At 45.3% G+C, this 21,993-nt stretch overlaps 1 protein-coding gene across 3 annotated transcripts in view; it reads right to left on the reverse strand.

Annotated features, from left to right (window-relative positions):
* The window catches only part of LOC147124334 (terminal uridylyltransferase 7-like), a 41,959-nt gene extending 19,966 nt beyond the window's left edge, over positions 1-21,993 (reverse strand). Inside the window, exons 1-4 of one of the 3 annotated variants that reach the window (XM_085985156.1) lie at positions 21,766-21,993; positions 16,590-16,637; positions 16,411-16,502; positions 7,875-7,990 (exon numbers count right to left, since the gene is read on the reverse strand). In XM_085985156.1, coding sequence (XP_085841282.1) covers positions 7,875-7,990; positions 16,411-16,502; position 16,590 — 209 coding nt within the window. In that variant the 5' untranslated portion in view covers positions 16,591-16,637; positions 21,766-21,993. Of the gene's footprint in view, positions 1-7,874; positions 7,991-16,410; positions 16,503-16,589; positions 18,144-21,765 lie in introns of those variants that run through there. The other 2 variants (XM_085985166.1, XM_085985160.1) reach the window with 2 other exon arrangements.

Below are 21,993 nucleotides of genomic sequence, written 5' to 3' on the forward strand. Positions count from 1 at the left end.
AATGTAGAGGAGACCGCATCGTGAGCAGAGAATACAGTATATTAAATTGCAAGAAGTACAAGTAAATCGCTGTTTCACCTGGAAGGGGTGTTTGGGGCCCTGGATAGTGGGAAGGGAGGAGGTAAAAGGGCATGTGTTGCATCTCCTGTGCTTGCACGGGAAGGTGCCAGGTGAAGGAGAAGGGCTGTTGGGGGTGATTGAGGAGTGGACCAGGGTGTCGTGGAGGGAGCGGTCCCTACAGAATGCTAAAAGGGGAGGTGAGGGGAAGATGTGTTTGGTGGTGGGATCACGTTGGAGGTGGCGGAAATGGCGGAGGATGATCCGTTGAATGTGGAGGCTGGTGGGGTGAAAGGTGAGGACAAGGGGAACCCTATCGTGGTTCTGGGAGGGAGGGGAAGGGGTGAGAGCAGAAGTGCGGGAAATAGAACGGACACGGTCAAGGGCCGTGTCAACCACGGTAGAGGGGAATCCTCAGTTGAGGAAAAAGGAAGATATGTCGGAAGCACTGGTATGGAAGGTGGCATCGTCAGAACAGACGCGGCGGAGATGGAGAAACTGGGAGAATGGAATAGAGTCCTTACAGGAAGCGGGGTGGGTGGAAGTGTAGTCCAGGTAGCTGTGGGAGTCGATGGGCTTGTAGTGGATGTTTGTCGAAAGCCGATCGCCAGAAATGGAGACGGAGAACTCAAGGAAGGGAAGGGAAGAGAAGAGTCGGAGATGGACCATGTGAAGGTGAGGGAAGGGTGGAAATTGGAAGTAAAGTGAATGAACTTATCTAGTTCAGGACGAGAGCAGGAAACGGCACCAATACAATCATCGATGTACTTGAAAAAGAGGTGAGGGAGGGGACGTGAGTAGGACTGGAACAAAGAATGTTCCACATATCCCATGAACAGGCAGGCATAGCTAGGGCCCATGCGGGTTCCCATAGCAACACCTTTAATTTGGAGGAAGTGAGTGGAGTCAAAGGAGAAATTGTTCAATGTGAGAACAAGTTCAGCCAGGCGGAGGAGGGTGGTGGTGGATGGGGATTGGTTGGGCCCCTGTTCAAGGAAGAAACAGAGCGCCCGAAGGCCGTCCTGGTGGGGGATGGAGGTGTAGAGGGATTGGACGTCCACAGTGAAAAGGAGACGGTTGGGGCCAGGAAACTGGAAACTGTTAAAAGTGACGGAGGGCGTCGGAAGAGCCGCGAATGTAGGTGGGAAGAGACTGGACAAGGGGAGAAAAAAGAGTTGAGATAGGAAGAAATAAGTTCCGTGGGGCATGAACAGGCTGAAACGATGGGTCTACCAGGGCAGTCCTGTTTGTGGATCTTGGGAAGGAGGTAGAAGCGGGCTGTGCGGGTTTGGGGGACGATGAGGTTGGTGGCCGCGGGGGGAAGATCTCTAGAGGAGATGAGGTCAGTGACACACTTGGAAACAATGGCTTGATGTTTGCTAGTGGGGTCATGGTCCAGGCGGAGGTAGGAGGAGGTGTTGGAGAGTTGTCGTTCAGCTTCTGCACGGTAGAGGTCGGTTCGCCAAACAACAACAGCACCCACCCTTATCAGCAGGTTTAATGATAATGTTAGGGTTGGATCAGAGAGAACGGAGTGCTGCAAGTTCAGAGGGAGGTAGGTTGGAGTGAGAGAGGGGAGCAGAGAAATGGAGACGGCCGATGTCATGTCGGCAGTTAGCAATGAAAAGATCGAGAGAGGGTAAGAGGCCAGAGGGAGGGGTCGAAGTAGAACGAGAATGTAGAAAGCGGGAGAAAGGATCAGCCATGCGGGGGGAAGACTCCTGGCCAGAGAAGTGGGCACGGAGACGAAGGCGACGGAAGAAGAGCTCAGCATCGTGCCGAGCTCGAAATTCATTCAGATGGGGGCGTAAGGGGATGAAGCTCAGGCCTTTGCTGAGGACTGATCGTTCGGGGTCAGAGGGGATAGTGAAAACACAGCAGGGGGCGAGATTGGAAGAAGGGATGGGATCAGAGGAAAGACCGCTCCCTCCGCGACACCCTGGTCCACTCCTCAAACACCCCTAACAGCCCTTTTCCTTCAACTGGCACCTTCCCGTGCAAGTGCAGGAGATGCAACACATGCCCTTTTACCTCTTCCCTTCCCACTGTCCAGGGCCCCAAACACCCCTTCCAGGTGAAACAGCGATTTACTTGTACTTGCAATTTAGTATACTGTATTCGCTGCTCACGGTGCGGTCTCCTCTACATTGGGGAGACCAAACGCAGATTGGGCGACCGCTTTGCGGAACACCTCCATTCAGTCCGTAAGGGTGACCCTGAGCTTCCGGTCGCCTGTCACTTTAATTCACCGCTTCACTCCCGCTCTGACCTCTCCGTCCTCGGCCTATTACATTGTTCCAATGAAGCTCAACGTAAGCTCGAGGAACAGCACCTCATATTTCGATTAGGCACTTTACAGCCTGCCGGACTCAACACTGAGTTCAACAATTTCAGATAATTATCCCTGCCCCCATTTTTCATGCAGTATGATTTTTGCCACTCCCATTTGCAACATTTTATCTTTCCTGCCTCTTACAAAAGTACAGGATGTTCTTTCAATTCCTTCCTCCCCTCCCAAACCACCCCCCTGTCTCTGCACCTGCTTAATATCTGTTACATCTCCAGCTTTTTCCAGTTCTGATGAAGGGTCCCAGACCTGAAACGTTAACTCTGTTTCTCTCTCCACGGATGCTGCCTGGCCTGCTGAGTATTTCCAGCATTTTCTGTTGTTATTTAAAATTCGGGCTTGACAGGGTTGATGCTGGGAAGATGTTTCTTCTGGCTGGGAAGTCTAGAACATAGGGTCAGTCACAGAATAAGGGGTTGGCTAGTTAGGACTGAGATGAGGAGAAATTTCTTCACTTAAAGGGTTGTGAATCTTTGGAATTTGCTACCCTAGAGAGCTGCGGTTGCTCAGTCGTTGAGTATATTCAAGACAGTGATCGATAGATTTTTGGGTACTAATGGAATCAAGGGAAATGGGGATAGTGCGGAAAGATGCAGTTGAGGTAGAAGATCAGCCATGAGCTTATTGAATGGTGGAGCAGGCTCGAAGGTCCTACTCCTGCTCCTATTTCTTATGTTTTTATGTACAAGTTTAGCATAACTTCTCTACTTTTCAATTCTATCCCCCTAGAAATAAATCCTAGTGCTTGGTTTGCTTTTGTTATGGCCTTATTGACCTGCGTCACGACTTTTAGTGATTTGTGTATTTGTACTCCCAGATCCCTTTGCTCCTCTACCCCATTTAGATTCCTATTTTCCAACATGCTCTACTAACACTTCAGTGCAGCACTGAGAGAGTAAATCACTGGTTGGCCCGCAGGTAGAATATTGTATCTAGTGTTGTATCCTACTTTAAAAGGATGTCACGGCTATGGAGTATATGGAAGAGATTCACTAGGATACGAGATGAGACTTTTAGTTATGAGGACAGATTGAAGAAACTGGGGCCTAGAAATTCAGTGGGCTTTGCGCCCAGTTACCGCCCAAAGAGGGCTTCTGCGCCAGTCTGCAAACTTCGGGCGAACTTCATTGACGCGCTAATTGCGGCGGTAGCCGTTAGCGCTGCGCCGCCACCGATGACATCATCGGTGTGCGCAGCGCCCCGGTACCGCCCCGACCCCCATCTTCAGTAGCGGCCGCCTCTTCCGTGGCGGCCGCTAATAACATTCGGAGACCGGGTCCGTACAGCAGCCTTAGTGGGGCGCTTTAAGGTGGAGGTGCGGCCGGCCGCTTTTTCGGCGGCCGCCTGCCCACACCTCCTTCCCCGGCCTCCTCCACCCCCACCCCCCCCCCGCGGCATTGCCGGCTGGTTTCCGGGAGCCCGGCACTTCTCCGTTGTGCCGGGCTCTTTTGCCGGCACTCGCGATCGGGGCTCCGGCTGCTGCAGGCACCTCCCCCTTAAGAGAGGGAGGAAGGCCTGCAGTACCGCAGCCTGCCGCGCCGCTGCGGCCACTAGCGCGCCGATATTCAGTTTCAGCGCCCCAAGCGGGGGCGGCCACACCCTTGAACAGCGGCCGTCCTCGACTTTGGGCGCTGAAACTGAATATCGGCTGGGCGCGAGTGGCTCCGCGCCCAGCGGTAAATTCTGGCCGCCAGCGAGCTGGCGGGACTATAGCTAATTTCTAGGCCTGGGACTCTTATTATCAGAACAGATAAGATTAACGGAGGTCTGATAGAGATGTTCAAAATTATGAAGGGTATGACAAGTTGCGACACAGGTCAATAAGGCCATAACAAAAGCAAACCAAGCACTAAAGTTTATTTCTAGAGGGATAGAATTCTAAAGTAGAGAAGTTATGCTAAACTTGTGTCGAACCTTGGCTAGACCACACTTGGAGTACTGTGTACAGTTCTGGTTGCCATATTATAAAACTCTGCCGCCCATGTCCTAACTCGCACCAAGTCCCGTTCACCCATCGTCCATGTGCTCACTGACCTACATTGGCTCCCGGTTAAGCATCACCTCAAATTTAAAATGCTCACCCTTGTTTTCAAATCCCTCCATGGCCTCACCCCTCCCTACCTCTGTAATCGCCTCCAGCTCTACAACCCTCAAAGATATCTGTGCTCCTCCAATTCTGGTTTCTTGAGCATCCCCGATTTTAATCGCGCCACCATTGATGGCCGTACCTTCAGCTGCCAAGGCTCTGAACTATGAAATTCCCTCCCTAAAACTCTCTGCCTCTCTTTCCTCTTTGAAGACGCTCCTTAAAACCTACCTCTTTCTGCCCTAATATCTCCTTATGTGGCTCGGTGTCAAATTCTGTTTGATAATGCTGCTGTGAAGCCCTTTGGGTCATTTTACTATGTTACAGGCGTTATATAAATACAAGTTGTTGTTGTAATATGGTGGTTATGTTTCTGTACTAATAATCCAGAACACACGAGTTCAAATCCCAACATAGCAGTTTGAAAATCTGAATTAAGTTTAAAAAAAAATCTGAAAATAAAATGTAGGTATCAGTAAAAAGTGACCATGAAGCTATTGGATTCTTGTAAAAAAAAACAAATGGTACACTAATGTCCATTAGGGAAGGAAACATGCCATCCTTACTTTGTCTGGCCTATGTGACTCCAGTCCCTCACCAACATGATTGATTCTTAATTGCCCTCGGAAGAGGCCTAGCAAAGCACTCAGTTGTATCAAACTGCTATCTGTTCAAGAAAGCGGCCTACCACCGCCTTCTCAGAATAACTGGAGATGGGCAATAAATGCTGACCTTGCCCAAGATGCCCACACCTCGAGAATTAATTTTTTTAAATAAGCAAGATAGGGAAAAACAATAACTTGCATTTATATATTGCCTAGTAGTAAAACATCCACTGGCACTTCACAGGAGTATTAGAAGACAAAAAATTTGACACTGAGCCACATAAGGAGAAATTAGGGCAGGTGACCAAAAAGCTTGGTCAAAGAGGTAGGTTTTAAGGAGCGTCTTAAAGGAGGAAAGAGGTGGAGAGGCAGAGAGGTTTAGGCAGGGAATTCCAGAGCTTAGGGCCTAGGCAACAGAAGGCATGGCCACCGATGGTTGAGCGATTATAATCAGGGATGCTCAAGAGGACAGAATTAGAGGAGAGCAGATATCTTGCGGGGGGGGGGGGGGGGGGGTTTGTGGAGCTGAAGGAGATTACAGAGATAGGGAGGGGCGAGGTCATGGAGGGATTTGAAAACAAGGATGCGAATTTTGAAATTGAGGCGCTGCTTAACCGGGAGCCAAAGTAGGTCAACGAGCATAGGGGTGATGGGTGAACGGGACTTGCTGCGAGTTAGGACATGGGCAGCCAGGTTTGGATCACCTCAAGTTTACGTAGGGTAGAATGTGGGAGGCCAGCCAGGAGTGTGTTGGAATAGTCGAGTCTAGAGGTAACAAAGACATGGATGAGGGTTTCAGCAGCGGATGAGCTGAGGCAAGGGCGGAGATGGGCGATGTTACGGAGGTGGAAATAGGCGGTCTTAGTTATGCTGCAGATATGTGGTCGGAAGCTCAATTCAGGGTCAAATATGACACCAAGGTTGCAAACAGTGTGGTTCGGCCTCAGGGAGAGGGATGGAGTCAGTGGCTAGGAAAAGGAGTTTGTGGCAGGGACCAAAAACAATGGCTTCGGTCTTCCCAATATTTAATTGGAGAAAATTTCTGCTCATGCAGAACTGGATGTCGGACAAGCAGTCTGACAATTTAGAGACCTTGGCGGGGTCGAGAGAAGTGGTAGTGAGGTAGAGCTGGGTGTCATCAGTGTACATGTGGAAACTGACATTGTTTTCAGATGGTGTCACCAAGGGGCAACATGTAGATGAGAAATAGGAGGGGGGGCCAAGGATAGATCCTTGGGGGACAGCAGAGATAACGATGCGGGAGCTGGAAAAGAAGCCGTTGCAGGTGATTCTCTGGCTACGATTAGATAGGTAAGAATGGAACCAGGCGAGTGCAATCCCACCCAGCTGGAGGACGGTGGAGAGGCATTGGAGAAAGATGGAGTGGTCAACCGTGTCAAAGGCTTCCGATAAGTCAAGAAGGACGAGGAGGGATAGTTTACCTTTGTCACAGTCACAAAGGAGGTCATTTGTGACTTTGACGAGAGTAGCAAGGGCGGAAACCTGATTGGAGGGATTCAAACAAGGAGCTTTGGGAAAGATGGGCACGGATTTGGGAAGCGACAACACGTTCAAGGACTTTGGAGAGAAAAGGGAGGTTGGAGATGGGGTGGTAGTTTCCAAGGACAGAGGGGTCAAGGGTTGTTTTTTAAAGAAAGGGGTGATGACGGCAGATTTGAGGGAGAGGGGGTATAGTACCCGAGGGGAGAGAACCGTTAACAATATCAGTTAACATGGGAGCCAGAAATGGAACTTGCGTGGTCAGCAGTTTGGTGGGAATAGGGTTGAGGGAGCAGGAAGTGGGTCTCATGGACAAGATGAGTGTGGAGAGGCAATGAGGAGAGATCGGAGAGAAACTGGAGAAAGATGTTAGTTCAGGGCTAGGGCAGGGGGGAGCATTAGAGGAAGTTTGGTCTGGTGGGCTAGGGGAAGAAAGGGAAGTGGCAGGCAGCTAACGGATGGTCTCAATCTTAGAGACAAAGAAGTCCATGAGCTCCTGAGGGTGGATGAGACAGGGGAGGGGGGTTTAAGAAGACAGTTAGAAGCGGAGAATAGAAGCCGGGGTTTATCTTTGCATTCCAGAAGTCAGGGTTTATCTTTGCATTCCAGAATGTAAACTACTTCCACTTTGTTGAGTTGGTAACTTAAGAGTTTAAAATCATCAAAAACAAATGAAGAGAACGGTTAGATTTTTTTTTAACACAAGGTGATTGTTTGGACATATAATGCCCTACTTGAAATAGTGGTGGAAGCACAAACCAGTATAGCTTTTAAAAAAAAGGAAAGTGAATAAATATTTGAAAAAGAAAATAAAAAATATAGTATGGGGGAAAAAAAACAGGGAATATGTCTAAAAGCCAGCAGAGGCATGATGGGCTGAATGACCCCTTTTCTTACTGTAAAATTCTTTGATTTATTCAATCAACCACTTTGCATTGAACCATCATTTTTAAAATTGAATTAATGAATGACAGAAGATCAGGCAGCATCTGTGGACAGAGAAACAGCGTTATTGTTTCTGGTCGATGACCTTACATCAGCACTCAGTACAAAGCGACGAAGGGTCATCAACCTGAAACATTAACTCTGTTTCTCTCTCCACAGATGCTGCCTGACCTGCTGAGTATTACCAGCACTTTGTTTTTATTTCAGATTTCCAACATCCGCAGTATTCTGATTTTGTATTAATGACAGAAGAATTGGCTTTCTAAAAAAAAAGTACATTTATAACCAATGTACAGTTAAGTCGGCTCCACTGTACAGGGCACAAGCTACTCACCTTCTCCGCATGGGACAGTCTTTCATAAAGTGACCAATTTTCCCACAAATTCTACAGCATCTGTCATTTGGAGCTACCTCCCCCTCAGTCAGAATTTCTGGATCAAAGAAATACTCCTTCAATTAAAAAACATATTTCAGTAAGTTATACACAATAACAATCATTGCATCTGCACAACTGGCAGTATTTTTGGTAACACTGCTTCTTGTTAAAACCAAAATGAAACTCCTTATAATTTTACACAATGAACTGAAAATCTGAAACACTTATCCTTCTCTGTCTGCCATTATTGATGCAGCAGGCAGGCTCTTTTGTGTCAAAAATATTTCCCTTCAACGATTTTCTATAAATCAAGCTTGTCCAAGACTCGAATAGGAAGGACAGGCAGGAAGGGAGGGAGGGGAGGTGGGGTGGCTATGTTAATACAGAGAAATGATATTGGGTCAAAGGAGCAGGATAGTAAAACAGTTTGGGCAGAGATAAGGAATAATAAGGGGAAAAAAACACTAGTGGGCGTAGTCTATAGGCCGCCGAACTGTTGGACGGAGTATTAATCAGGAAATAGTTGAGGCTTGTAATAAGGGAACAGCTATAATTATGGGAGATTTTAACTATCATATTAACTGGACAAATCAAATTGGGCAGAGCAGCCTTGAGGAAGAGTTCATTGAGTGTATTAGGGATGGGTTTCTTGAGCAGTATGTAACTGAACCGACCAGGGGGCAAGCAACCTTAGATTTGGTCCTGTGTAATGAGACGGGATGAATTAAAAATGTCCTAGTAAAGGATCCCCTTGGAGTGAGTGACCATAACATGGTTGAATTCCATATTCAAGTAGAGGGTGAGAAGGTTGGATCTCAAACAAGCATGCTGAGCTTGAATAAAGGAGACTATGAAGGTATGAGAGCGGAATTGATTAGAGTGGACTGGGAAAATAGATTAAAAGGGTAAGACGGTACATGATCAGTGGTGTACATTTAAGGAGTTATTTTACAACTTCCAAAAAAAATATATTCCACTGAGGAAAAAAGGGTGTAAAAGAAAAGATAGCCATCCGTGGCTAAGTAAAGCAATTAAGGATAGTATCCGACTAAAAACAAGGGCATATAAGGTAGCCAAATCTAGTGGGAGGATAGAAGATTGGGAAGTCTTTAAAAGACAGCAAAAAATAACTAAAAGATTGATTAAGAAAGGGAAGATAGATTATGAAAGTAAATTAGCAAAAAATATAAAAACGGATAGCAAAAGTTTCTATAGTTATATAAAAAGAAAAAGGGTGGCTAAAGTAAATGTTGGTCCCTTAGAGGATGAGACTGGGAAATTAATGGTGGGAAACATGGAGATGGCAAAAACGCTGAACAAATATCAGTCTTTACGGTAGAGGACACTAAGAATATCCCAACACTGGACAAACAGGGGGCTCTAGGGGGAGAGGAGCTAAATACAATTAAAATCACTAAGGAAGTGGTACTTGGTAAAATAATGGGACTTAAGCCGGATAAATCCCCTGGACCTGATGGCTTACATCCTAGGGTCTTGAGGGAAGTGGCGGTAGGGATTGTGGGTGCATTGGTAATAATTTTCCAAAACTCCCTGGACTCAGCAAAGGTCCCGGCAGATTGGAAAACTGCTAATGTAACACCCTTATTTAAAAAGGGTAGTAGGCAGAAGGCTGGAAACTATAGACCTATTAGCCTAACATCTGTGGTTGGTAAAATGTTAGAGTCCATTATTAAGGAGACAGTAACGGGACATTTGGATAAACATAATTTAATAGGACAAACTCAGCATGGTTTCATGAAGGGGGAAGTCATGTTTGACAAATTTGCTGGAGTTCTTTGAGGAAGTAACATATAGGGTGGATAAAGGAGAACCAGTGGACGTCGTGTATTTAGACTTCCAAAAGGCATTTGACAAGGTGCCACACAAAAGATTATTGCTCAAGATAAAAAAATCACAGGATTGGGGGTAATATTCTGGCGTGGGTGGAGGATTGGCTCTCTAACAGAAAGCAGAGAGTTGGGATAAATGGTTCATTCTCAGACTGGCAATCAGTAACTAGTGGTGTTCCACAGGGGTCAGTGCTGGGTCCCCAACTCTTTACAATCTATATTAACGATTTGGAGGAGGGGACCGAGTGTAACATATCAAAGTTTGCAGATGATACAAAGATGGGAGGGAAAGTAAAGTAGTGAGTGAGAAGGACATTAAAAACCTGCAAGGGGACATAGACAGGCTAAGTAAGTGGGCAGAGATTTGGCAGATGGAATACAATACTGGAAAGTGTGAGGTTATGCACTTTGGCAGGAAAAATCATAGAGCAAGTTATTATCTTAATGGCAAGAAACTGGAAAGTACTGTAGTACAAAGGGATCTGGGGGTCCTGGTGCACGAAACTCAAAAAGTTAGTATGCAGGTGCAGCAAGTGATCAAGAAGGCCAATGGAATGTTGGCTTTTATTGCTAGGGGGATAGAATATAAAACGGAGGTATTGCTGCAGTTATACAAGGTATTGGTGAGACCGCACCTGGAATACTGCACACAGTTTTGGTGTCCATACTTAAGAAAAGACATACTTGCTCTCGAGTCAGTACAAAGAAGGTTCACTCGGTTAATCCCGGGGATGAGGGGGTGGTCATATGAGGAGAGGTTGAGTAGATTGGGACTCTACTCATTGGAGTTCAGAAGAATGAGAGGCGATCTTATTGAAACATATAAGATTGTGAAGGGGCTTGATCGGGTGGATGCGGTGAGGATGTTCCCAATGATGGGTGAAACTAGAACTAGGGGGCATAATCTTAAAATAAGGGGCTGCTCTTTCAAAACTGAGATGAGGAGAAACTTCTTCACTCAGAGGGTGGTAGGTTTGTGGAATTTGCTGCCCCAGAAAGCTGTGGAAGCTACATCATTAAATAAATTTAAAACAGAAATAGATAGTTTCCTAGAAGTAAAGGGAATTAAGGGTTACGGGGAGCGGGCAGGAAATTGGACATGAGTCTAGGATCGGAATGGTCATGGCCCTGTGGGTAGTGGAGCGGGCCCAGGGGCCGTGTAGCCTGGTTCTGCTCCTAGGCCCTGTGGGTAGTGGAGCGGGCCCAGGGGCCGTGTAGCCTGGTTCTGCTCCTACTTCTTGTGTTCTAATTCTGTGTTAGATTTCAGGAGATGGTTTTATTCCTGTTCCTGGCTGGGGTGGAGATCGCCTTTACAGAAGGTAAGTACTGTATAGAAAAATATAGGGACAGAGTGATCTCCTGGAAGAGTTTCGATCGCCTAGATGGGTCGGAGAGGAATTTCCCAGATTTTTTCTCCCAAATTGGCCATTGGGTTTTTTTTATCTGGTTTTTCGCCTCTCCCGGGAGATCACATGGGTTCGGGTGGGATGGAGAGTGATAGAAGATTTGAGGTTAGGATCAGATCGGCCATGATCTTATTGAATGGTGGAGCAGGCTCAAGGGGCCGATTGGCCGACTCCTGCTCCTATTTCTTATGTATGCTACTCCCATATCTGCGACGACTCATAACTATTCTCTTGCAACCCTGAAGAGGATACATTAAACCCATTTTTGCCTGATAGATGATTCTTTGTTAACCGATGTATTTTATTCTTTCCATATTTAATAACGATAACTGATCAAAGACATGAGTGCAGGAGAGTTGAGCTTCTTCCTCCACCCTACTAATTTCCTGTTTTGGATCACTTAAACTAAGTGTAACATTAAGTCAAATGTTTTAACCATAGAAGGTTGGTGGCCTGTCTGTATCAGAGCTCAGCAAGTGTCGTGTCTGGGTTGGCTTTCCAATCTTGGCATTTCTAAAACCTCTCAAGATTCGGTTTTGCAATAAAGACTTTTTCTCTTAATAAGGAACCCTAAAAGCTTTAGAAGTCTTAAAGGAGATACAGGTTGAGCGCCCAAAATCCGGAGTTCCGGAATCCAGCGTGTTCTGGAATCCGGACTCCCTGTTTCCGCCGCCAGCCGGGCCCAGGCATTTCCAGACTCTGAACGTGTTTCTGATGTCCGAAGTCCAGAAATGCCCGAGCCCAGGTTGCGATATTTCCAGACTTTGGACATCAGAAACACGTTCCGATGTCCGGAAAAACAAGAAAACCAGCTCGGCCTCGAGGTTGCCGGATTTGGGACGTTCAACCTGTAGTAGTTTGCTTTACTTGGCATTTTTATAATTTTAGTAAATTGAAAGAATCTTGAGGAGTGGTATGTGGCTAAACCCACTATTTAAAGGTGTCAACAGCCATACCTGGAAGTTATAGATCACCGAGCTTAACAGCAGTTTTATGGAAAGTTTTTAAAAATGATTTGAGAGATCTAGTAGGTGATTAAATGGAAAATATAACTTGTTAAAGGGCTAGTCAGCATGGACTCAGGAAAGAAATGTCATGTTTAGCTAACCTGTGGAGTTTCTCGTGAGATTTATTGACATTGTGGACAGGGGAAATGCAGTTAATACTAAATACTTAATTTTCCAAAAGCTTTGGACAAAGTTTGACTTCGGCAGGTAATAGCTAAGGTAAAAAGTAATAGAATTGGAGTTTAGCACTGGTTGCAAATTCAGCTTAAAACAGAAGAAAGGAGGCACAAATCGGACCTTTCAAGCTATAAAGAGTTTATGACCAGGGCACACCCATGATTACTATTTTTAATATTAATGACATAGAAACATAGAAGATAAGAGCAGGAGTAGGCCATTCGGCCCCTCGAGCCTGCTCCGCCATTCGATGAGATCATGGCTGATCATCCAAACTCAGTACCCCGTACCTGCCTTCTCCCCATACCCCTTGATACCTTTAGCTCTAAGAAATATATCTAACTCCTTCTTGAGTATATTTAAACACTTGGCCTCAACCGCCTTCTGTGGTAGAGAATTCCACAGGTTCACCACTCTGGGTGAAGAAATTCTTCCTCATCTCTGTCCTAAATGGCTTACCCCTTATCCTTAAGACTGTGACCCCTGGTTCTGGACTCTCCGACCGTCGTGAACATTCTACCTGCATCTGGTTTGTCCAGACCTGTCAGAATTTTATAAGTTTCGATGAGATCCCCTCTCATTCTTCTAAACTCCAGCGAGTATAAGCCCAATCGACCCAATCTCTCCTCATACGTCATTCCTGCCATCCCAGGTATCAGCCTTGTGAATCTTCGCTGAACCCCTTCCAAGGCAAGAACATCCTTCCTCAGATAAGGTGACCAAAACTGCACACAATACTCAAGGTGTGGTCTCACCAAGGCCCTGTACAACTGCAGCAGGACATCCTTGCTCCTGTACTCAAACCCTTTTGCTATGAAGGCCAACATACCATTTGCCTTCTTCACCGCCTGCTACACCTGCATGCTTACCTTCAGCGACTGGTGCACAAGGACACCCAGGTCTCATTGCACTTCCCCTTCTCCCAATCTATTGCCATTCAGATAATAGTCTGTCTTTCTGTTTTTGACACCAAAGTGGATAACCTCGCATTTATCCACGTTATATTGCATCTGCCACGCTTCTGCCCAATCACCCAACCTGTCCAAATCATCCTGGAGTTTCTCGGTATCCTCCTCGCAGCACACACGCCCACCCAGCTTTGTGTTGTCTGCAAACTTGGAGATATTACATCTAGTTCCCTTATCTAGATCATTAATGTATATTGTGAATAGCTGGGGTCCAAGGACCGATCCCTGCGGTACCCCACTAGTCACTGCCTGCCACTCGGAAAAAGACCCGTTAATTCCTACTCTCTGCTTTCTGTCCGCCAACCAGTTCTCTATCCAAGTCAATACCTTGCCCCCAATCCCATGTGCCTTAACTTTACACGCTAATCTCTTCTGCGGGACCTTATCGAAAGCCTTTTGAAAGTCCAAATACACCACATCTACTGGTTCTCCCTTATCTATTTTCCCAGTTACATCCTCAAAAAATAGATAACAAGGCATATTAAGAACAATGCAATTAGAGTCAGAATGATTTATACTTTTAAGTAAATGGGCTAACAGATGTATTTACAGTTCAATGTGGATAAATCTGAAACTACTAGTACAGGAGGCAGGAACCCAAAAGAGGGAATATCTGTTTTTTGGAACAGCAATACAACTTTCTGACCAGTAAAGGGATTGAACAGTTATAGTGGATATGTTTATGAAACCATCAGCTCAGAATAGGACAAACATAGATTCAAACTAGGAAGAGGCAAATTTAGGGCCGTCAAGAATCTGTTCTTCAAACAAAGAATGGACTTTTGGGTAGAACAGTGGAGGTGAAAACCCTGGAATCATTTAAGTAACAGCTGGATGTCCTGATGGTGGGGAGAGAAAAATATTTTTTTCCCCTGATTGTAGGATTACAATAGGTCAAATGACTCTCCTCTGGCAATTATGAGGGAGTCACTGGACACTGGATAGGTGCCAATAGATGGAACAGATTTAACTTGTTGCCCATATTCAACAAGGATGACAAAACAGACACAGGGAACTACAGACTTATTAAGTCAGGTAAGGGTGCAGATTTTTCCAGATCGCAGTCCTCCGCCCGCGGGAGGCCTGCGATCGGAATATCTGGGCCATAAATCACGAATATTAAATTGCTATATAGGTCCAAACCAAGTCTCTGTTATAGCTACTGAGCATACTCCTCCGTAGTTACTAATGCTCCTGACTCTCCAATTTTGTTTTGAATGCTTTTTACATTTAAATATATACAACTCAATCCTGATTCCAATTTTTGATGATTTTTAAAAATTCTTCCTCCTTCTGAACTCTTTTTGATTACCTGTCTATACCACTTGCACCTTTTGCTTTCATTGCTGTTTGCTCATCTTGCTTTTTCCCTCCTCCTGTCATATTAGTTTAACCATCTCCCACAGTATTACCAGCAAGGACACTGGTCCCAGCCCTGTTCAGATGAAGTACATCTATCCTGTGCAGACCACGTGTGCCCCAGAACTGGTTTCAGTGTCCCAGGAATCTGAACTTGTCCTCCTACACTATGTCTTCAGTCACACTTTTAACTTTGTTGTATTATTATTCCTGTACTGACGAGCAAGTAGCACTGGGAATAATCCTGAAATGATTACCCTTGAGATCCTACTCTTTAATCAATCATCTAATTCCTGAAACTCACTTTGCAGGATCTTAATTATATTCCTTTCTATGTTATTGGTTCCTACATGAACTACAACTTCTGGTTGTTGTTCTCTTTCCCTCTCCAAAATGTTTGCACCTGCGCCATAATATCCTTTACTCTGACATCTGGGAGAAAACACACCATTTGGAACTCTCAGCCAAAACTAGAAAAGCACCATTTTTTCCCATAACTATGGCATCCCCTATTATTAGAGTTTTTACAGTTTACTCCCCCCTCTTTGGCAACCACTTTCTACACAGCATTGTGGTTTGCTCATGGTTGCCCTCCTCTGAGTTGTTGTCATGATTACAGGTATTTAGTACTAGGCACCTATTTGTCAATTCAACACGCTCAGGGGGATCCCTGCATTACCTCCTGTCTCCTCTTTCCATCTGATGGATGGTCATCCACTTCCCTTCCTCATTAACTCACCGCTTGTGTGATGACCATCGCCAGGAACTTTTCAGCCTCCTGTAAGTGATGGAGTGGTGGCAACTGCTGTTCAAGCTCAGATACTTCAAGCTTGAGTGTAAGCAGTAAGGGACACTTCCGGCATGTGTGGTCATCGTGGATACGCAAAGCTTCCATGACCTCCCACATCGTGCAGATACTGCTTCAGCTGTTCCCCATATTAAACTAAACTGCTTTCTCTTAAAAGTTTAATGGAATTAAACACAACAACTTAGTGATTTAACCCCTCTTATCATTTTAGGCCAACTGTACCGCAAGGCTGAACTCCCTCTAAGGCTGAACTCTTGCTCAGGCTAAACTCCACACTCTCTTGGCCTTTTTGCACTTCACTGGTCTCTCGCTGCTCAATGGTGAAAGGACTGGTGGCATACCAGATGACACTAATTAAAAATTAGGATGTTAGAAATAAGTAGGGAGGCAGAATGTTTTCTTTGAATGTCTAAAAGATTTGTGCAGTAGGTTACCAAGGAATCAGATAGTATATTAAGAGACAAAAAGTTATGTTTATGGAGAGATAAGGGATACGATGACAAATTTTGTAAGCCAGGTTGATCATTAAAAAGGGATAAACATGTTGGGCTCTAACAGCCTATAAATTCTTACATTTCTTATGATACTAGCAATAAATACTTTGCTAGAATTATATCAGAATTTTTTTTTTTTATTTTTTTTTAAAGTATCTCCTGGGGATGGGAGATTAGGGTACAAACATCCTTTAAAAAAAAAACACATTACTCCTATAATTAAGGAATGATTTTCTCTCCTTTTCCAAAATAAAAGGACACCAATTATTCAATTTGCATAGATAGAAAGGTTGGATTTTTTCATGCCTACTGCCAGATGAAGATGTCACAAGCTGAATAAATTACTTTAATGTAACAGAAGCAGAATTGATGTCGAGAATGTGAAGTATATATGTGAATTGCGAGACAAAAAATACACAACATACCATAATTGTGGGATATTCCATTGGGATGAATTTAATTGGAGTTCCAAAAACTTTTCTCCCATTGATGAAAGCTTTCATGATAAAATTTGTCACTGGTAAAACAAAGAGCAACAATCTATAAATCAGAATCACACACCCAATACTGAAAACCATTTAATAGAAGACAAACTGCAACTTACTCTTTCGGGACAAGCCAGCTCCGAGATTATGGTTGAGGTCGAATGGATCTATTTCAAACAAAATGTTCTGATTACATCTTGAGAAAACGACTTTTTGTTTATACTTGAAACAAAATCTAGCTTTATAAATTCAATGAGCATTTGACAATATTTGGCAAAAAAAGCTCAAAGAAGAAACTGTACACAATCAAAAGTAGTCACCACTGAGGGGACAGTAGTACTTATGAAATAGAGTGATTAGTAAAGGCCACACAGCATGTCCCATCCAGACATTGTGCAGCATATGTGCACCTTTAACCTACCATCCAGTCATGTAATCTCCTGTGAGAGGGGGAAAAAAAAAGCAAGAGAAAAAACTGTAGGCCAATTTGGGAAACAATTCTGGAAAATTCCTTTCCCATCCCCGAAGGCAATTAGGCAAGTTCCAGGATATTGCCGTAACCCATATACCTGCTGGCCCACCTAGCTTCTATAACTGCAGTTGTCTTCTACTTAAAGAAACTGATTCAGCTCCCTTTTAACTACACATTCTGGCAATGTATTCCAGAGGTCAATGATTTTCTGCAGAAGTACTTCCTAACATCTAACCTAACTTTTTTTCTTTACAAAGCGACTGCTGCCAACGAACCGGAAGCTGTGGCCAACGAACCGGAAGCCGCGCAGAAACTTTCTGCAAATAAATCTGGTTTAAGTATTAATGTATAATGTTGTAGTTGCTGCTGTTTCTGCTTTGTTTCCCCAGTTCGTGTATCCCGAAGGCCCGCTCTGTTACCGGTCAATGTCGCTGCTGTTTTCCCAGTACCTGTGTATCCCGAGGGCCCGCTCTGTTTCCGGTCAATGTCGCTGCTGTTTCCCCAGTTCCCGTGTATCCCGAAGGCCCGCTCTGTTTCCGGTCAATGTCGCTGCTGTTTCCCCAGTTCCCCTGTATCCCGAGGGCCCGCTCTGTTCCCAGTCAATGTCGCTGCTGTTTCCCCAGTTCCCGTATCCCGAAGGCCCGCTCTGTTCCCAGTCAATGTCGCTGCTGTTTTCCCTGTTCCCGTGTATCCCGAGGGCCCGCTCTGTTCCCGGTCAATGTCGCTGCTGTTTCCCCAGTTTCCGTGCATCCCAAAGGCCCGCTCTGTTTCCGGTAAATGTCGCTGCTGTTTCCCAGTTCCCGTGTATCCCGAGGGCCCGCTCTGTTTTCGGTCAATGTCGCTGCTGTTTTCCCAGTTCCCGTGTATTTTATAATAGGGAATTTATAATGGGGAACAAAGAAATGGCAGACCAATTAAATACATATTTTGGTTCTGTCTTCACAAAGGAGGACACAAATAACCTCCCAGAGATAGCGGGGAACATAGGATCTAAGGAGAGGGAGGAACTAAATGAAATCAGTATTTGTAGGGAAATGGTGTTAGGGAAATTGATGGGATTGAAGGCCAATAAATCCGCAGGGCCTGATAATCTACATCCTAGGGTACTTAAGGAAGTGGCCCTAGAAATAGTAGATGCATTGCTGATCATCTTCCAACATTCGATGGAATCTGGAACAGCACCCATGGATTGGAGGGTAGCTAATGTTACCCCACTATTCAAAAAAGGTGGTAGAGAGAAAACGGGGAATTACAGACCGGTAAGCCTGACATCGGTAGTGGGGAAAATGCTAGAGTCCATTATTATAAAAGATGTAATAGCAGAGCACTTGGAAAACAGTGACAGGATCGGACAAAGTCAACATGGATTTACAAAAGGTAAATCGTGCTTGACTAATCTACTGGAATTTTTTGAGGATGTAACTGGTAAAATAGATAAGGGAGAACCAGTGGATGTGGTGTATTTGGACTTTCAGAAGGCTTTCGATAAGGTCCCGCATAAGAGATTAGTGTGTAAAGTTAAGGCACATGGGATTGGGGGCAAGGTATTGACTTGGATAGAGAACTGGTTGGCAGACAGAAAGCAAAGCGTTGGAATAAACGGGTCTTTTTCCAAGTGGCAGGCAGTGACTAGTGGGGTACCACAGGGATCGGTCCTTGGACCCCAGCTATTCACAATATATATTAAATGATCTAGACAAGGGAACTAGATGTAATATCTCCAAATTTGCAGACGACACAAAGCTGGGTGGGCGTGTGTGCTGTGAGGAGGATGCCGAGAAACTCCAGGATGATTTGGACAGGTTGGGTGATTGGGCAAAAGCATGGCAGATGCAATATAACGTGGATAAATGTGAGGTTATCCACTTTGGTGGCAAAAACAGGAAGGCAGATTATTTATCTGAATGGCAATAGATTGGGAGAAGGGAAAGTGCAACTAGACCTGGGTGTCCTTGTGCACCAATCGCTGAAGGTAAGCATGCAGGTGCAGCAGGCGGTTAAGAAGGCAAATGGTATGTTGGCCTTCGTAGCAAGAGGGTTCGAGTACAGGAACAAGGATGTCTTGCTGCAGTTGTACAGGGCCTTGGTGAGACCACACCTTGAGTATTGTGTGCAGTTTTGGTCGCATTATCTGAGGAAGGATGTTCTTGCCATGGAGTTCAGCGAAGATTCACCAGGCTGATGCCTGGGATGGCAGGAATGACGTATGAGGAGAGATTGTGACGATTGGGCTTGTACTTGCTGGAGTTTAGAAGAATGAGAGGGGATCTCATTGAAACTTATAAAATTCTGACACGACTGGACAGACTAGATGCAGGAAGGATGTTCCCGATGGTCGGGGAGTCCAGAACCAGGGGTCACAGTCTAAGGATAAAGGGTTGGCCATTTAGGACAGAAATGAGGAGGAATTTCTTCACCCAGGGAGTGGTGAACCTGTGGAATTCTCTACCACAGAAGGCAGTAGAGGTCAATTCATTAAATATATTTCTTAAGGCTAAAGGGATCAAGGGGTATGGGGAGAAAGCAGGGACCGGGTACTGAAACTGGATGATCAGCCATGATCGCATTGAATGGCAGAACAGGCTCGAGGGGCCGAATGGCCTACTCCTACTCCTATCTTCTATGTTTCTATGTTTTCTATGTATCACGAAGGCCCGCACTGTTTCCGGTAAATGTCGCTGCTGTTTCCCCAGTTCCCGTGTATCCCGAAGGCCCGCTCTGTTTCCGGTCAATGTTGCTGCTGTTTCCCCAGTTCCCGTGTATCCCGAAGGCCTGCGCTGTTTCCAGTCAATGTTGCTGCTGTTTCCCCAGTTCCCGTGTATCCCGCAGGCCCGCGCTGTTTCCGGTCAACGTTGCTGCTGTTTTCCCAGTTCCCGTGTGTCCCGAAGCGAACAACCAAAAAAGCAGAGACTGCACATGCACAACTGCCTGAACTTCATTGGCAGCAGTCGTTGCCTTTTCTTTATTAGTTCTAGTCCTCCCCTCACTATCTAGCTGAAATAACCTAACCAATTGAACAGAATCTTTAAAGACCTCAATCATATCTCCCTGAAGTCTAAATCTCTCTAATGAAATAAGCTCCAGTTCCACGAGCTAAGTGCTCCAAGACTTGGTATCAATCTGGAGCCCTCCTCTGGACTTTCTCTAGGTTCTCAACATCTGCCACCATTTGAGACCAAAACTGTGCACAGAACAGTGGCATAGTGGTTATGTTACTGGACTAGTAATCTAGAGACATGAGTTCAAATCCCATCTGAATTTAAATTCAGTTAATTAAGTAAATCTGGAATAAAAAGCTAGCATCAATAATGGTGACCATGAAACTACCGGATTGTCATAAAAACCCATCTGGTTCACTAATGTCCTTTAGGGAAGGAAATCTGCCATCCTTACCTGGTCTGGCCTATATGTGACTCCAGACCCACAACAATGTGGTTGATTCTTAACTGCCCTCTGAAATGGCCTAGCAAGCCACTCAAAGGCAATTAGGGATGGGCAATAAGTGCTGGCCTAGCCAGCGACGCCTACATCCCGTGAACAAATAAAAAAACTCAAGATGCAGCCATACAAGTGTCTTATATTGTTAAAAAGTACTGTATCCCTGGTTTTGTATTTGTGTCTTTGATAAACATCCCAACATCAGATTGCAACACTTGTCAAAAAATTCAGTTTAAAGAAGAAACTGTACACAATCAAAAGTAGTCACCTCTGAGGGAAGAGTAGTAAATGTGAAAGAGGGACAAGACACTTTCAATGTTTTATAAACAATGACCTCTAAGTCTCTTTCCTGCTCCACCAGCTTCAGAATGTAAACCTACATTAAATTATCTGCTGCAGTAATTTGGCTAATTGACTCTAATCTGATAATATTATGATCACTGTTGCCCAGGTGTTCCTCCACATGGAGGTCCACTACCATTTCCAGATCACGGCTAAAAAGTCAGGCCTAGTAACCAATTTTCCCTTGTAATCTCTCTTAAATGCTGCATGAGAAAAACAAGTAATAATATCCGCAACTATTTTAGACTGTCCCCCTCAACATTTTTCTGTCCTTAATCAGACTACTGAACAACTGGATAATTAGAGTCATAGAGTCATACAGCACAGAAAGAGGCCCTTCGGCCCATTGCGTCCGCACCGGCCATCAAGCCCTGTCTAATCTAATCCCATTTTCCAGCATTTGGTCCGTAGCCTTGTATGCTATGGCATTTCAAGTGCTCATCCAAATGCTTCTTGAATGTTGTGAGGGTTCCTGCCTCTACTACCCTTTCAGGCAGTGAGTTCCAGATTCCAACCACCCTCTGGGTGAAAAAGTTTTTCCTCAAATCCCCTCTAAACCTCCTGCCCCTTACCTTGAATCTATGCCCCCTGGTTATTGACCCCTCTACTAAGGGGAAAAGTTCCTTTCTATCTACCCTATCTATGCCCCTCATAATTATGTACACCTCAATCAGGTCCCCCCTCAGCCTTCTCTGCTCCAAGGAAAACAACCCCAGCCTGTCCAGTCTTTCTTCATAGCTGAAGCGCTCCAGCCCAGGTAACATCCTGGTAAATCTCCTCTGCACCCTCTCCAAAGCAATCACATCCTTCCTATAGTGTGGCGACCAGAACTGCACACAGTATTCCAGCTGTGGCCTTACCAGCGTTTTGTACAGCTCCATCATAACCTCCCTGCTCTTATCTATATATATAAAGCGGCTCTTCTGTCTGTCCCGATGTCTGTCTGTCCGTGTTCTATACGTTTGAAAGTTACAGAGCGTACCGACGCGCGCGTCGCCTCAAAAGAAAGCTTGCGATTCCGGACCGGTCATAGGCGTATTTACCTTTCGGCCGGACAAAAACCACGCCCGCGGTATCCGAAAAACGTTCAGCGTTCCGCTCATTAGCATCTCATTAGCGACCGTGTGACGTCGAGGTCGACCATCGTACGGTGGGTTCCTGGCGCATGCCGTCTGACAGTTGAGTGTCGAGTGACTCGACGATTGACCAATCCTACGCTTCGGTGACCTGACCGTCGACCAATCGGTGCGTGTGTGGGCGGGCCTTATCCT

This window comes from Somniosus microcephalus, chromosome 1 (genome assembly GCF_052327205.1).
Source record: "Somniosus microcephalus isolate GS21.2 chromosome 1, FLI_Smic_1.0, whole genome shotgun sequence".
Taxonomy (NCBI): Eukaryota; Metazoa; Chordata; class Chondrichthyes; order Squaliformes; family Somniosidae; genus Somniosus; species Somniosus microcephalus.